The sequence below is a fragment of the Lepidochelys kempii genome, chromosome 10 (genome assembly GCF_965140285.1).
Source record: "Lepidochelys kempii isolate rLepKem1 chromosome 10, rLepKem1.hap1, whole genome shotgun sequence".
In the NCBI taxonomy this organism is placed as follows: Eukaryota; Metazoa; Chordata; order Testudines; family Cheloniidae; genus Lepidochelys; species Lepidochelys kempii.
In genome coordinates, this window is record NC_136389.1 from 16,686,159 (window position 1) to 16,700,461 (window position 14,303).

The 14,303-nt window shown below is 39.3% G+C and overlaps 1 protein-coding gene across 7 annotated transcripts in view; it reads right to left on the reverse strand.

Moving 5' to 3' along the window:
- The window catches only part of VWA3A (von Willebrand factor A domain containing 3A), a 65,396-nt gene that overhangs the window by 12,443 nt on the left and 38,650 nt on the right, over positions 1-14,303 (reverse strand). For 5 of the 7 annotated variants that reach the window (XM_073362196.1, XM_078854563.1, XM_073362194.1 and 2 more), the window contains 11 exons: positions 13,184-13,303; positions 12,173-12,247; positions 11,249-11,393; positions 10,407-10,602; positions 9,396-9,466; positions 7,089-7,247; positions 6,507-6,597; positions 5,851-5,961; positions 5,222-5,319; positions 4,899-5,051; positions 4,032-4,140 (listed from right to left, as the gene is read on the reverse strand). In XM_073362196.1, coding sequence (XP_073218297.1) covers positions 4,032-4,140; positions 4,899-5,051; positions 5,222-5,319; positions 5,851-5,961; positions 6,507-6,597; positions 7,089-7,247; positions 9,396-9,466; positions 10,407-10,602; positions 11,249-11,393; positions 12,173-12,247; positions 13,184-13,303 — 1,328 coding nt within the window. Of the gene's footprint in view, positions 1-1,784; positions 1,895-4,031; positions 4,141-4,898; positions 5,052-5,221; positions 5,320-5,850; positions 5,962-6,506; positions 6,598-7,088; positions 7,248-9,395; positions 9,467-10,406; positions 10,603-11,248; positions 11,394-12,172; positions 12,248-13,183; positions 13,304-14,303 lie in introns of those variants that run through there. The other 2 variants (XM_078854564.1, XM_073362200.1) reach the window with 2 other exon arrangements.

A 14,303-nucleotide genomic window follows, 5' to 3' on the forward strand; every position in this document is an offset into this window, starting at 1 on the left:
ACTTCTGTTGGTGAAAGACAAACTTTTGAGCTACACAGAGCTCTTATTCAGGTCTGTGAAAGGCATTTATGGTATGTCTACACTGAATTAAAAACCTGCAGCTGACCCATGCCAGCTGACTCTGGCTTGTGGGGCTCAGGCTAAGGGGCTGTTTCACTGCAGTGTAGACCGTCAGGCTGAAGCCTGGGCTCTGGGACAAAGCAAAATGGGAGGGTCCCAGAGCTTGGGCTGCAGCCTGAGTCAGAACATTTATACCTCAGTTAAACAGCCCTTAGCCTGAGCCCGCAAGCCCACATCAGCTGGCATGGGCCAGCCGCGGGTTTCTAATTGCAGTGTAGACATCCCTCAGAGTTTCACAACTACATACAAGATGGAAAAAATTATTTAACATACATAGTTAACACAGCTTCTAAGGGACCATTCAAGATGAAGTGGCCCATTGACACCCCTTCTGTCATTGGACAAAAAAGGGGAGTTAGTGGAGAGATTGTTGTAATAAGCCCATACATCCAGTGTCTTTAAGACCATGTTTTTTAGTGTCTAGCAAAGTTGTGAATTTAAGCACCCAGGCTTGTCTTTTGAAGATGTACAGGTCAAAGGCCAGGTCTACACTTTGTCCACATGCCTAAGCAATGTAGTTATACTAGGGCTGTCAATTAATTGCAGTTATCTCATGTGATTAACTCAAAAAAAATAATCGTGATTAATTGCACTATTAAACAATAGAATACCAATTGAAGTTTATGAAATATTTTGGATGTTTTTCTACATTTTCAAATATTGATTTCTATTACAACACAGAATACAAAGTGTACAGTGCAAATATTTGCACTATAAAAATGATAAACAAAAGAAATAGTATTTTTCAATTCACCTCATACAAGTACTGTAGTGCAATCTCTTTATCATGAAAGTGTAACTTAAAAAAAAGTCTACATTTGTGTTACGTAACTGCACTCAAAAACAAAACAATGTAAAACTTTAGAACCTACAAGTCCACTCAGTCCTTCTTCTTGTTCAGCCAATCGCTAAGACAAACAAGTTTGTTTACATTTACTACAGATACTACAGCCTGCTTCTTATTTACAATGTCACCTGAAAGTGAGAACAGGCATTCACGTGGCACTTTTGTAGTCAGCACTGCAAGGTCTTTACATGACAGATATGCTAAACATTCGTATGCCCCTTCATGCTTTGGCCACCATTCCAGAGCACATGCTTCCATGCTGATGATGCTTGCTAAAAAAATGTGTTAATTAAATTTGCGACAGAACTCCTTGGGGGAGAATTGTATGTCCCCTGCTCTGTTTTGCCAGCATTCTGCCATATATTTCATGTTCTAGCAGTCTCGGACGATGACCCAGCACATATTCATTTTAATAACACTTTCACAGCAGATTTAATAAAACACAAAGAAGGTACCAATGTGAGATTTCTAAAAATAGCTACAGTACTCGACCCCAGGTTTAAGTACACCTCTACCCCGACATAATGCGACCCGATATAACATGAATTCGAATATAACACAGTAAAGCAGCGCTCCGGGGGGGAGGGGGGAGAGGGGGCTGCGCGCTCCAGTGGATCAAAGCAAGTCTGATATAACAGGGTTTCACCTATGAGGCTGTAAGATTTTTTGGCTCCCGAGGACAGCGTTATATTGGGGTAGAGGTGTATCTGAAGTGCCATCCAAAATCTGAGAGGGATGAGGCATGGAGCATGCTTTCAGAAGTCTTAAAAGAAACTACAGAACCCGAAACACCAAAAAAGAAAATCAACCTTGTGCTGGTGGCATCTGACTCAGATGATGAAACTGAACGTGTCAGTCCGCACTGCTTTGGCTCGTTATCAAGCAGAACACATTATCAGCATGGATGCATGTCCTCTAGAATGGTGGCTGAAACATGAAGGGACATATGAATCTTTAGCGCATCTGGCACATAAATATCTTGTGACGCCGTCTACAACACTGCGATGCAAACGCCTGTTCTCACTTTCAGGTGACATTGAAAACAAGAAGCGGGCAGCATTACCTCCTGCAAATGTAAACAAACTTGTTTGTCGGAGCGATTGGCTGAAGTAGGACTGAGTGGACTTGTAGGCTCTAAAGTTTTACATTGTTTTGTTTTTGAATGCAGGGTTTTTTTGTACATAATTCTACATTTGTAAGTTCAACTTTCATTATAAAGAGATTGCACTACAGTACTTGTACTAGGTGAACTGAAAAATACTATTTCTTTTGTTTTTTACAGAGCAAATTTGTAATAAAAAATATAAAGTGAGCACTGTACACTTTGTAATCTATGTTGTAATTGAAATCACTATATTTGAAAATGTAAAAAAAAATCCAAAAATATTTAAATAAATAGTATTCTATTATTGTTTAACAGCACAAATAATCACGATTAATTTTTTTAAATCACTTGACAACCCTAAATTATACTGACATAATCCCCATGTAAACAGCACCATGTCAGCGGGAGAACTGATATAGCTACCGCCTCTCGGGGAAGTAGATTAACAACACTGATAGGAGAAGCTCTCCTGTAGGCGTAGGAACGTCTTCACTAAAGTGCTACAGTGGTGTAGCTGTGCTGCTATATAGCTGTACATGAAGCCCAAGACTTAATCAGTTTGGATACTGAACCATTCTTTCATCCTTGGAATGGGCCTTCCATGTCAAGATTGAGGCACATTAGCAGTGGTGGATGTGGGGAAGCTTGCATTGCTGAGGCCATGTTCTGTTTCCAGGAATATCAACCTGGTACTCTTCACAAACACTAAAAAAATGTACGAGCAAGGCTCCATGTCCTGCATAGCAAGCAGGGTCTAAATTCAGCTGCAAGGTCCCTGGATTCTGCTGTCCTCTGGGGTGGCAGATTGGAAATTCCACTGCAACTTCTTTACATTTTTTTGAGTTTTTAAAAATAAACATCAATACCACAAGCAGTACAGTAGCCCCCGTGTGATTTTTTGACAGAAAATTTAATGTATTTGACACTATCTCCACATCTTCAATTTTCAGCATTGACTTTTTTTTTCCCACAGCTGATCATTGCATTCTAGAAGTCAGGTGGGAAAGCAGGAGCTTTTGGCCGCTAGATAAGAGCAATAAAGACTTCTGGCACTGAGGAGGCATGACAAGCCATTTGGATTTGTGGGATAAGCATATTAAATAGATGTTTTTATTAAAATGATCAGCAGTGAAATATTTAGTGTTGATATTTAACCTATTATAACAGAGTACCAACTATGCTGCAAATAAGGTTTAGAACAACTTTCTGTTTAAAGATGGACTCTTCTAAATTCCACATAGTTACTTGGATTGCCTTGAAATCTTTGGGTTTTAGGGTTAATACCCTATTGAGATTAACAGGGGCAGTTCCCACGACTCAAAGCTAGTGTTTCAAGCTCTCCGTGGACTCTGGAACAGAATATTGCATGCCAAGTTTGCACTTAAGGTATGTATACACTGCAAATAAAAACCTGCAGCTGGCCAGCTGGCTCAGGCTGTGGGGCTGTTTCATTGCAGTGTAGACTTCTGGGTTTGGGCTGGAGGACCTTGCAAGGTGGGAGGGTCCCAGAGCTCAGGTTCCATCCTGAGCCCAGAAAGCCTACACTGCAGTGGAACAGCCCTGCAACGTGAGCCCCGTGAGCTTGAGTCAGAGGGCATGGACCAGCTGTGGGTTTTTCATTGCAGTGTACATACAACCCGAGTTCATCTTTCAAGGTTTTCTTTACAACCATGAGGACTTTACCATAAACATTAATTTAAAAAATTGAAAGTTTAGATTCTGGAGCACAATTCTGCAACAAGGAGAGGACAAGGGAGTGGAACCTTCAGCAAACTGTGCAGCTAAATAATCATGGAATAATAGATACACTAGCTCCTTACTCAGACCTAATGTTTACTATGCTGTCCAAATTTAAGCCAGTAGAAGGAGTAAGCAAGAGGAAATATTTTAATCATGCTTGGATTACACTCGCACAACCATGGATTATAACCTCATCCCTATCCCAGATGTAAAGCCTACCTGAGAGAAGCCACTGTATTCTTCTTATATAGCAACATAACACCCTCTCCATTTGTTCAACATAGTCTTCTAGTTCCTTAGGCTGAAATTGTAGGTGTTTCACAATACCCTAGAACAATTTACACCATTGGAAGAATAATGTCTTATTTCAGCAGACATGTACTATGCTGCTATGTCAGTCTGTATGGCTGCTCAGGGACATGAATGTTACCATCTAGAACACCCATGACACAGTGGCTCCCATACTACACCTTTGGCTGTTGTTGTAGGTTTAACCACATTAGGAAAACCTGGCTCTGGTCAAGCGAGGGTGCATATGATAGAATTTGACTGGATACATTTATTTCTTGCATTTTTATGGTGTCACTTTTGTTAGGTGACAGACCATTGATTAATACCTTAGGGTAAATTGCTGTTTCCCTCAGATTGTACTTTGACTAATTACGTGGAAATGTTTATAGCCAGAATCAAATCCATCAGCTACTACTCACACACAACTCTTACTGATTTCAGTGGGAAATCTATTTGAGTAAGAACTGATAGATTTAGCCCTTTATTTTTTTTCCTTTCAAATTGCAGGGACAGAAGACATCTTAATCTAGAAACAGTCTAGGGATGTTAAGTGCATACATATATTTGTACAGGTGTGCTGTATATTACCCACAGTAATTTTAAATAATATACACCTTCTTATTAACAGATAGACCCGTGTTGTTTTTGTATATTGCGGGAAAACAACAACTTAACCCATAGGGTAAGTTTAACACTGGTTTGGCACAATTAGAGATTGACTGGAACTGTGTTAAATGAATCATGTTATGATATGCACCTCAGATACAAGGGTTCATGATATCTGCATCAACTTACATTGATTTCTACACTGGGGAAGATGGTACAGTATTTTGCTGACACTTTCTTGTGCAAAGACTCCACCATTTTCTTCTGGTGAACACAGTTGGGACCAAACATCATTCTGGGCAACTCTAACTTCAACTTTTTTATACTGTACTTGTTCAACCACTTTTAAGAGAGAAAACAGAGCACTCTTAAGTTAACTAGATATAGGACAGCAAATATTAAAACCACGTACAAAACTATATTTGTCTAAGTCACAAATATTCATTTTCAATGTTAATTTCTTTTAAGTGGTCTAATAAAGATGGTGATAACATTAATAAATAACTGAATACCTCTTTGCTTGAACATATTTCCTCTTCCTTTGGCAGTGTAGCAAAAGGAATAGACCTCTTCACGCTTTTTTTCTTTGGATACTTTCTGTAAACTGCACCTAGCCAGAGCAGAAAAAAGTGAAGTTAAACACTCTGGGTGAAATCATGGCCATGCTTAAGTCAATGGAATCTTTTCTGTAGTTGGCATAATATATGTGCCTAAGATTCTTTAAAACACTTTGTATATAAAAAAATGTCACTTCCCTTTTAAACTTGTATTTGCTGTGGAGCATTGTGATCCAAACTTTTCCACATGGGCTCATACTACAATGACAATACTATTGACTTATAATATCTTTGACCAGATGATTTCAAAGAACTTTACAAAGGTGGGTAAATGTCATTCCATTCAGTGTACATATACTGAAATGATGTAGAGAGAAGTGATTCGGCTAAGATCATGCAGGAAATCAATGAAAGTATAAAATAAATCACTGGTTGTATGGTTCACCGTTTGACAAACCATTTTCCATACATTTCTCTCATGTGTAAAAATCAGTGTAAAAAGCTTGCTGGGGTTTAGCCAATATCTAAATAGTTTTGTAAATGAAGAGACACATTTTTCGGTGTCAGATGCTGAGAGTACTTACCCACATTTTTTCCTTTGTCAATATAAAATACTGAGAGGGAGATCTGTGGCTGTTTTCTTGATTTATGTTTCTTCTTCCCAGAAGTCTGAGCCAATTCTTTTATTGGCTGAGCTATAATATAAAAGTAAATACTGTATTGTTTCATATAGGACAATCATGTTTGCTTTTGCAATGTTACTCCACTGTACTACTCTTTTCATAATTTTACATTGTCACAGATTGAAATACCTAAAAGATTTTACATGTAGATAAAAATGGTCAAATATTATTAACTCAGTCATGCTCTCCATATATAAGTGGGGATCAACAAGCTTAGACACTTACAAAGAGGTAAAATGAACAGATTTATGAATCTGAGGCCGAGAGATTAATACCATAATCATTGGGGAAGGCAAGTAACAATACACATTACTCCCCACTGGCTGAAACTTCAAGAGATGATGGAATATGAATTTAGAACCAAATCAGTTCTGATTTTCTAAACTGAAATAGCTTTACTTTGAAAACAATTGTCATGTTTCCTAATAGTCATAGCTGTCTGGTTAAGAAGTGTACAATCAAGTTCTAGAAAGTATTTGCGAAGATAAACACACTTGTTCTAATCTAACTATTCCAGTGGCTTTCGATATAAAATAATGAATTTTATCTATACATACGTGGTGGGATTTCTGCTTTGGCACTAGTTGGACGCCATGTCAGAGCTTTTAAGGCAGCATTTTTCTCCCCCTCATGATTGTCTTTGATATTCTAAAAGCACAGATAACGAGTGAATCTTCTAAACATTTCCTTTTGACTGTATCTTGTTACAGAATTCTCACACTCCATACACTAGAGCCTATTTTCTATCTCCCCTTTACTTTGGTACCAATGACAAATTTGCAGATGAGTTTTAGCACAGGGTAACTTTCAGGAGCACCCCAGCCCAACTAATTCACTATGCTGTATTTTCTCATTGAACTCCTATTGGCTTCAACAGCAGGGTCAGACCTTTGCTATACCACTGAATGTACAGGGAGCATTCTGGAGCAAACAGCATAACAAACCTGATCACCTCTAGCTTACATACCCTAACTACCAGATTGCTGAATATTATTATGGTATTTTACCAAAAAGATATTTCCTGAAATTTCCATCTTAAGCACTTTTCTCTTCTAAAGGGCAGCATCTTACCTCTTGTGTATTGTCACTGACTAAAACAGATTTCATCTTTAAAATATGGGTAATAAATGAAATCAAACCATTCTAGCCAGAGTGAGAGCTGTAGGTTTAGGAGGCAGCAATTTCTGTGCTCTAGTTCTCTCCTTTTTCAAAAGCATCTTTAAGTCTTCTTCTGGGATAAACTGATTAACCAACTGTGTTCCTGAACGTTGCTTTAAGGATTCCACCAGCAAGGCACACTGAAATGAAAATTCAGATTGTTGCTATGCTTAACAGCTCCTTTGCAGGCAATCTAAGTACACACTTTAAACAGGCCCCTTACTATTTCTTATTTGTAATACAGCAACACCTACCTGTCCCAGTCAGGATTGGAGCCCCACTGTGCTTTGCACTGCACAAACACACAAAGAAAATCCCTGGCTTGAAGAGTATACAATCTGATTTAAAACAAGTCACAAACAGGATTGAGTGGGAGAGAGAGGATAAAGCCAACAACTAAATGTTTTACACAGATTAGCTATGAGAATACTAGGTGGTTAATTTAAAATGATACAAGCAAAAAATAAGACATAAGACTCTCCTGAATATCTACCTTGTTTTTGTCAATGGAATCTCCTTCCCTCTGCATTTTCCTGAGCAACAAAGATATCAGAATACAATATACCTTCCTCAGGGTCTTCCATATATTAAAAATTTAACTTCTAAACTGTAACTATATTACATCTGTGACAGTTTGGGGCAACTGAATCTGCAACCGCCTCCATGGTCCAACCTACTCTAGGCTTCTTGGCTTCCTCAGCCATCACATCTCTTGGTGGGGAGACCCAGGTCTTTGTCCCTCCTAACTGGGTTTTTTTCCAGGCTGCACAGTTCCTTGCCTACAGTGTGAGTTCCCTGGCAAGCCAGACTGCCTAACCATGCCTGCATCTGTGTTTTGTTTTCTCCTCAGAAGCTGTGAACATTTATAAGTTGCCACACAGACCTTTCCAAACAAGCACATTTATTCTTACGGAGAGAGCATTACAGAAAAAAAAAACCATATTAAAAATAATAAAATAACCTACATACAGAGGTTACCATCTTTCCTTAGTTGAGGAGGTAGATTTTCAATAAGGGGGGCAGATGATGAGGGGGTATATTTTTGAACATTTACCTCAAGGTGTCTAATTTTAGCATTAGTCAGAAGAACTATTTCCAAGAGAAACAGGCACGTCAAATGCATGACATTACATTGAATGTAATTTGAGAAAAAAATCAAATGGCCATTTTTGTTGTATATAAATGATTCCATATTATATTAGCTTAGTTTACAAGTAAAACTGATGGCAATGCAAAATCAACCTGGGTACGAACAGTCAATTTTCTGTTACATGTATTACAGCGGTGCCTAGATGCTCCGTTCCGCAAGGTGCTGTACAAAGTAAGAGCCAGTTCCTGCCACAAAGAGTTTACAATCTACATGTACAAGACAGCCAAAGGTGGGAGTGGAAATGGAGGCATAGAGAGATGGAGTGACTTGCCCATGGATCACACAGTAGGACAAAGGCAGAGAGGGGAATGAAACCCAGGCCTTCGGATTCCCAATCCCAGTGCCTTATCCACTAGACCAGGGGTCTCAAACTCAAATGACCACGAGGGCCACATGAGGACTAGTACATTGGCCTGAGGGCCACACCACTGACCACCCCCCCGCTGCCCCGGCCACACCCCCACTCCACCCCTTCCATGAGGCCCCACCCCTGCCCTGCCCCTTCCCACCCCTTCCCTGCCCCCATTCCAACCCCTTCCCTGAAATGCTGGGGAGTGCGGGGGTGCTGCGGGGAGCTGGCGGGCAGCAGAAAATAACCCTGTGGACTGCATGTTTGAGACCCCCGCAGTAGACTGAACTACAACTTGATTAGACTACACAGCAGAGTTCTGACCATTCTGTGTATCTTCACCAGTAATAAAAGGATTCTACAGGCCAAATTATGCCCACAGTTATATTTACTATTGCCATTTAGGTTGTTCAGAAATAATTAAGGGAATAATTTGGCCTGCAGAATCTTTATTACTGGTGATGTGTAAGAACCACCCAGCTTGAGTCTCAAAGCCCAGGCTGAGTTCACAGGATTGGCAGATAAAAAGAGCATCCTTTTACTTATAAAATCATATTTGATATGGAATCATTGAAACACAAATATGGAACACCACAAGGCCAGTTTTCTAGTTGCTTTCCAGAGCAGAACTCTATTTTTACTTTAAACATTATTTTATATTATCCTAAATCATGCACCATCTTATAAATTACTTTGATTTTGTAGCTAATGCCTGAACACCATCAACTGAACAAATATTTTAGAGCTATTTTCTAAAGAAAATTGAAAATGGTATTTTTTAAAGCATACCTTTTGGGAGTAGTTGACTGCTTTTTCCATTTCAGACACAATAATACTGATATCATCACTTTCATAAATGCCTGGTAATTAAACATATGCTTATCAATAGGTAATTATTTAAAGAAAGTATATCGCAACTTGCAGAGCACACAAAAAAATCAACAGAAAAAGAGAACAAAAAAGTAAAGTGTGTACTTCATAAGGGCTAGATATAATTTAGCCCACACTTCATAAGTAATTAAAAACTTTAAAATGTTTGTCTTTAGAAATGCCTATCTGGGAGTTGACTTATGATTACATTCATTTCTAATTAGGTTTTAAAATACTAAAGTACAGAAATCCTGCATCATTATTAAACTTTTATATTGCAGTAGCACCTAGAGGCCTTAACTGGGATAAGCCCTCTGTCTATTTCAGTGCCAGTATAATGTCTTAACACAATGTAAAGGAGAAGCTATTTGTTTCGGGAAACAGTTGCATGTAATAGTGCAGAGATGGGCAAACTATGGCCTGTGGGATCATCCTGCCCAGGCTCTGAGCTCCTGGCCAGGGAGGCTAGCCTCCGGCCCCTCTCCTGCAGCCTCAGTTTACTGCGCCGCCGGCACGATGCTCTGGGAGACGGGGCTGCAAGCTCCTAGGGCAGCGCAGCTTCAGAGCCCGGCCACCGGTGCTCCAGGCAGTGCGGTAAGGGGGCAAGAAGCGGGGGGGGTGGATAAGGGTTGGGGCGGTCAGAAGGCAGGGGGGAAGTCAGAAAGGAGAGGAGGGGTTGGATGGGGCGGCAGTTAGGGGCTGGGGGTGGTCAGGGGACAGAGAGCAGGGGGGGGTGGGGTCGGATAGGGGGTGGGGGCTGGGTCATGCCTGGCTGTTTGGGGAGGCACAGTCCCCCCAACTGGCCCTCCATACAATTTCAGAAACCCGATGCAGCCCTCAGGCCAAAAAGTTTGCTCGCCCCTGTAATAGTGCATTACTAACTTGCCCAATAGAGGAGGAATGTATGAAGATGGAAGTTAAAAAACATACCTGTTTCTCCAAACCAATGAAACCTTCCATTGGCCGCATGTGCTATTTCTCTAAACGCGCTGGCAGTTTCATTTGGACTGGCATAGCGGGATGGAATAATGCCATTGGGGTCAAAGCCATTTACACTGAACAGACAAACGTGAAGCTGCAAATCACAACCTCCACAGACATCGGCCATATAAGTATTAACCGTATGCTACAAGACAAAAAGAAAGGCTACCACCATGAACTTCAGAAGAGTGACTATTTTATTGACTTGCAGGGCGAAATTCTCAGCTGGTGTAAATCAATGTCATTCCACTGAAGTCACTATATCGCTTCATACCAACTGAGGATCTGACCCTCAGAGCTTAACTTTAAGTAAATTTACTCTAGAGTTAGTCACAGAATTGATGAGAGATTTCTCCTTATAATTTAAATCCTCTTCTGTCTGGAGAATGATGTGTGGCCTGGCAGAAGTGGACTGTTGTCTTCTCCTGCAGATGGGGCATGGGAGGGCTGATGAAGAGTTGCCAGATAGAGGAAGGAGTGGGCAAGGAAGATCCTGCTGTCACTAGAAAAAGGGATCTACAGTGCCTGTGAGTGCTGGGGGGTGGGTCACACAAAAACATCCAGAACCTTTTGAGATTCACCCAGCAATATTTCCTGCCTTGAGTTATACAGGAATGAATAATTTCAGGAGGCGAAGTCACAGATCCTGGTACCATTGATGGGCTTACTTATATGAAAGACAAGTGTTCTATCACCAAACTACAGAAGGCAGGTGAAAAAAGTTTGAGGTTAATTCTGAATAAGCAATAAATATTTACAAAGAACATGCAAAATTTTGTATTGATACCCACCATCTCCTGGTCAGGAACTCCAGTGGTAAGTAGATAAAGTCCTTGAGATACATGTTTGTCTTTATCTTTGAGGTCTACTTCCACTGCTCTTCTTAGAGCACTCATGAAATTTCTACTGCCTTTGCACTGCAGGCTCAACACCCATCTAGAAAGAGTTTTATACTAATAATCAGAATGCAAAGAATATGCAATAGAAAGACTTTTCTGCAGGAAGCAATAAAACCCACCGTCTCAACTAAAATCTCATGGTGATGCACTGAAATATAGAAATAGCTTTTGAATTATGACACACAGCACAGCCCGATGATACAATGGTCCAAGTGGACTGGCCTAATTTTACTGCAGCCCTGGCAAATTAGCAACTCTGAAAAGGGTCAAGGCACAGTTTTAAGGCAGAAGGATTATTAATGCACATTATATAGGAAAGCTGTAATATGAGACTCCATGTTAACTCATAATTCTACACACTCATGCATCAACAGAACTGTTTACTAAATTCCATTCAGTTACATCTGTGCAGATCTTCTGAAGACAATGGGACTGCATAGGTTCAATAAGGGTATAATTTGGCATGCAGAGTGGTGCTGGTATTAGGAAAGAAAGAATCCAGACTGACTTTCAGCTCTCAGGTTGTATCTGAAGGTTTGGCAGTTATTTTATAAACTACCTTTACACTTCTGAATGGAGCACATATGATATGGAAATAATTTCAACACACTAAATATTAAATGCTATCACGCTGTTGTCACAAGTAATTTTTCAGATTAGAACTACACAAACTATAGGACAGCACACCATACTAAACTTTTTACATCTGCAAAATTACTCACTGCTTTCGTTAAACCTGGTTCTATGCTACATTTGTTCTAGGATAAGCACTTTCATTAAATTCATAAATATAAGCAAATTATAATTTGATTGTACCTCCAGGCACTTTGTAAATTTTCTGAATTTGAAGGAACCATTTCTGGTTTCCAAGACTTGATGTCACTTCCAAATCTTTGGAGAAAACAAAACAGCAGTTACATTTTCAAATTATAGCTCTCAAGGGTACAATGTAAATTCCCTAGATAAAATCTAGCATTACAGATGTTTGTCATCTGATATCAGTTTGTGTTTCAAACCGTGGAACATTCCACACCTACCTGTGTATTAAGGAATTTAGTATTGTTGTATACTAGGAAAAATAATATCAAAGTTCATACACTATTGTATTTATGTCTCTTGTAAATTGCAAGAGGGATTTTGCAGTGGAGGGACCTGATAAACCCAACTATTTTTTTAAATGTGATGTTTTTTGACACTTTAATTTTGCAACTGTTCTCAGTACTATAATATGCACAGTATTTGTTATCACAGAATCATAGAATATCAGGGTTGGAAGGGACCTCAGGAGGTCATCTAGTCCAACCCCCTGCTCAAAGCAGGGCCAATCCCCAACTAAATCATCCCAGCCAGGGCTTTGTCAAGCCTGACCTTAAAAATATCTAAGGAAAGAGATTCCACCACCTCCCTAGATTCCACCTCCTAGTCCCTAGTTCCACCACCTCCCTAGCATTCCAGTGTTTTTTTTACACTGTTTTAATGTTTTTGAACATTATCTGGGTTCACTGAAATGTGCAAAATCATGAAGCATAAACATCATAAAGTAGATGATGATCCTTAATTACCAGACTGGCCACCGTATATTTCAACTATTTAAAATAGTGATAAGGGCAAATTAGGGTGTTTTTCATAGGCTATTCTTGTAATTATTCTATCACAAAAAGTTAAATACGGTAAAATATCATCTAAATCAGATAAGACATTGGCAATCTTTAGTAGCTAGTTAGCCACCTTGCATGTCATTTTTCTATTTAGCCACCTGTGTACTGCTTGCTCACAATGTGTTATAGGTAATTGTTTAAAGAAAAATATTTTTGATCAGCTACTTACGCTATAATATTGAAGAAATCCTTGTTTGACATTTGTTCTTCAAGTAAAAGTCGCAAGGAATGTTGGATATGAATGATGTACAAGAAATTTGTTACTGAGATATCAACCAGTATAACAACCCTACACAAGGAACACATACCTTAATTAAAAGGGACCCAAATCACAGACAATATTTCTATCACTTTGTTTAGATATTTTAATCACTACTGAATTAATTATTGTTCAAGTTTTGGCCTTAAAAATCTATGAAGTAATAGATTTCTTCCCTCGCACCACTGCAGAACTAGGGTAAAAGAAAACACACTTAGTATGGAATAAGCTAGTCTGCATCCTGGAAACACAGGGACAATTCATGTGATTAATAGGGCTGTCAAATGATTAAAAAAATTAATCGCAGTTTAAATTGCACTATAAATATATTTTGATGTTTTTCTAAATTTTCAAATATATTGATTTCAGTTACAACACAGAATACAAAGGGTACAGTGCTCACTGTTATTTTTATTACAAATATTTACACTGTAAAAAAGATAAATAAAAGAAAAGCATTTTTCAATTCACCTCATCCAAGTACTGTAGTGAGATCTCTTTATCATGACAGTGCAATCTACAAATGTAGATTTTTTTGTTTGTTACATAACTCAAAAACAAAACATGCAAATGCCTGTTCTCACTTTCAAGTGACATTGTAAATAAGAAGTGGGCAGCATTATCTCCCGTAAACAAACCTGTTTCTCTTAGCGACTTGGTGAACAAGAAGTAGGACAGAGTCAACTTGTAGGCGCTAAAGTTTTATATTGTTTTGTTGTAGCCAGCATTGCAAGATATTTATGTGCCAGATGCACTAAAGATACATATGTCCCTTCATGCTTCAACCACCATTCCAGAGGACATGCGTCCAGGCTGAAAACAGGCTCTGCTCAAAACCTATCCAAAGCAGTGCGGATCGACGCATGTTCATTTTCACCATCTGAGTCAGATGCCACCAGCAGAAGGTTGATTTTCTTTTTTGGGGTTTGGGTTCTGTAGTTTTCACATTGGAGTGTTGCTCTTTTAAGACATTTGAAAGCATGCGCCACACCTCGTCCCTCTCAGAGTTTGGAAGGCACTTCAGATTCTT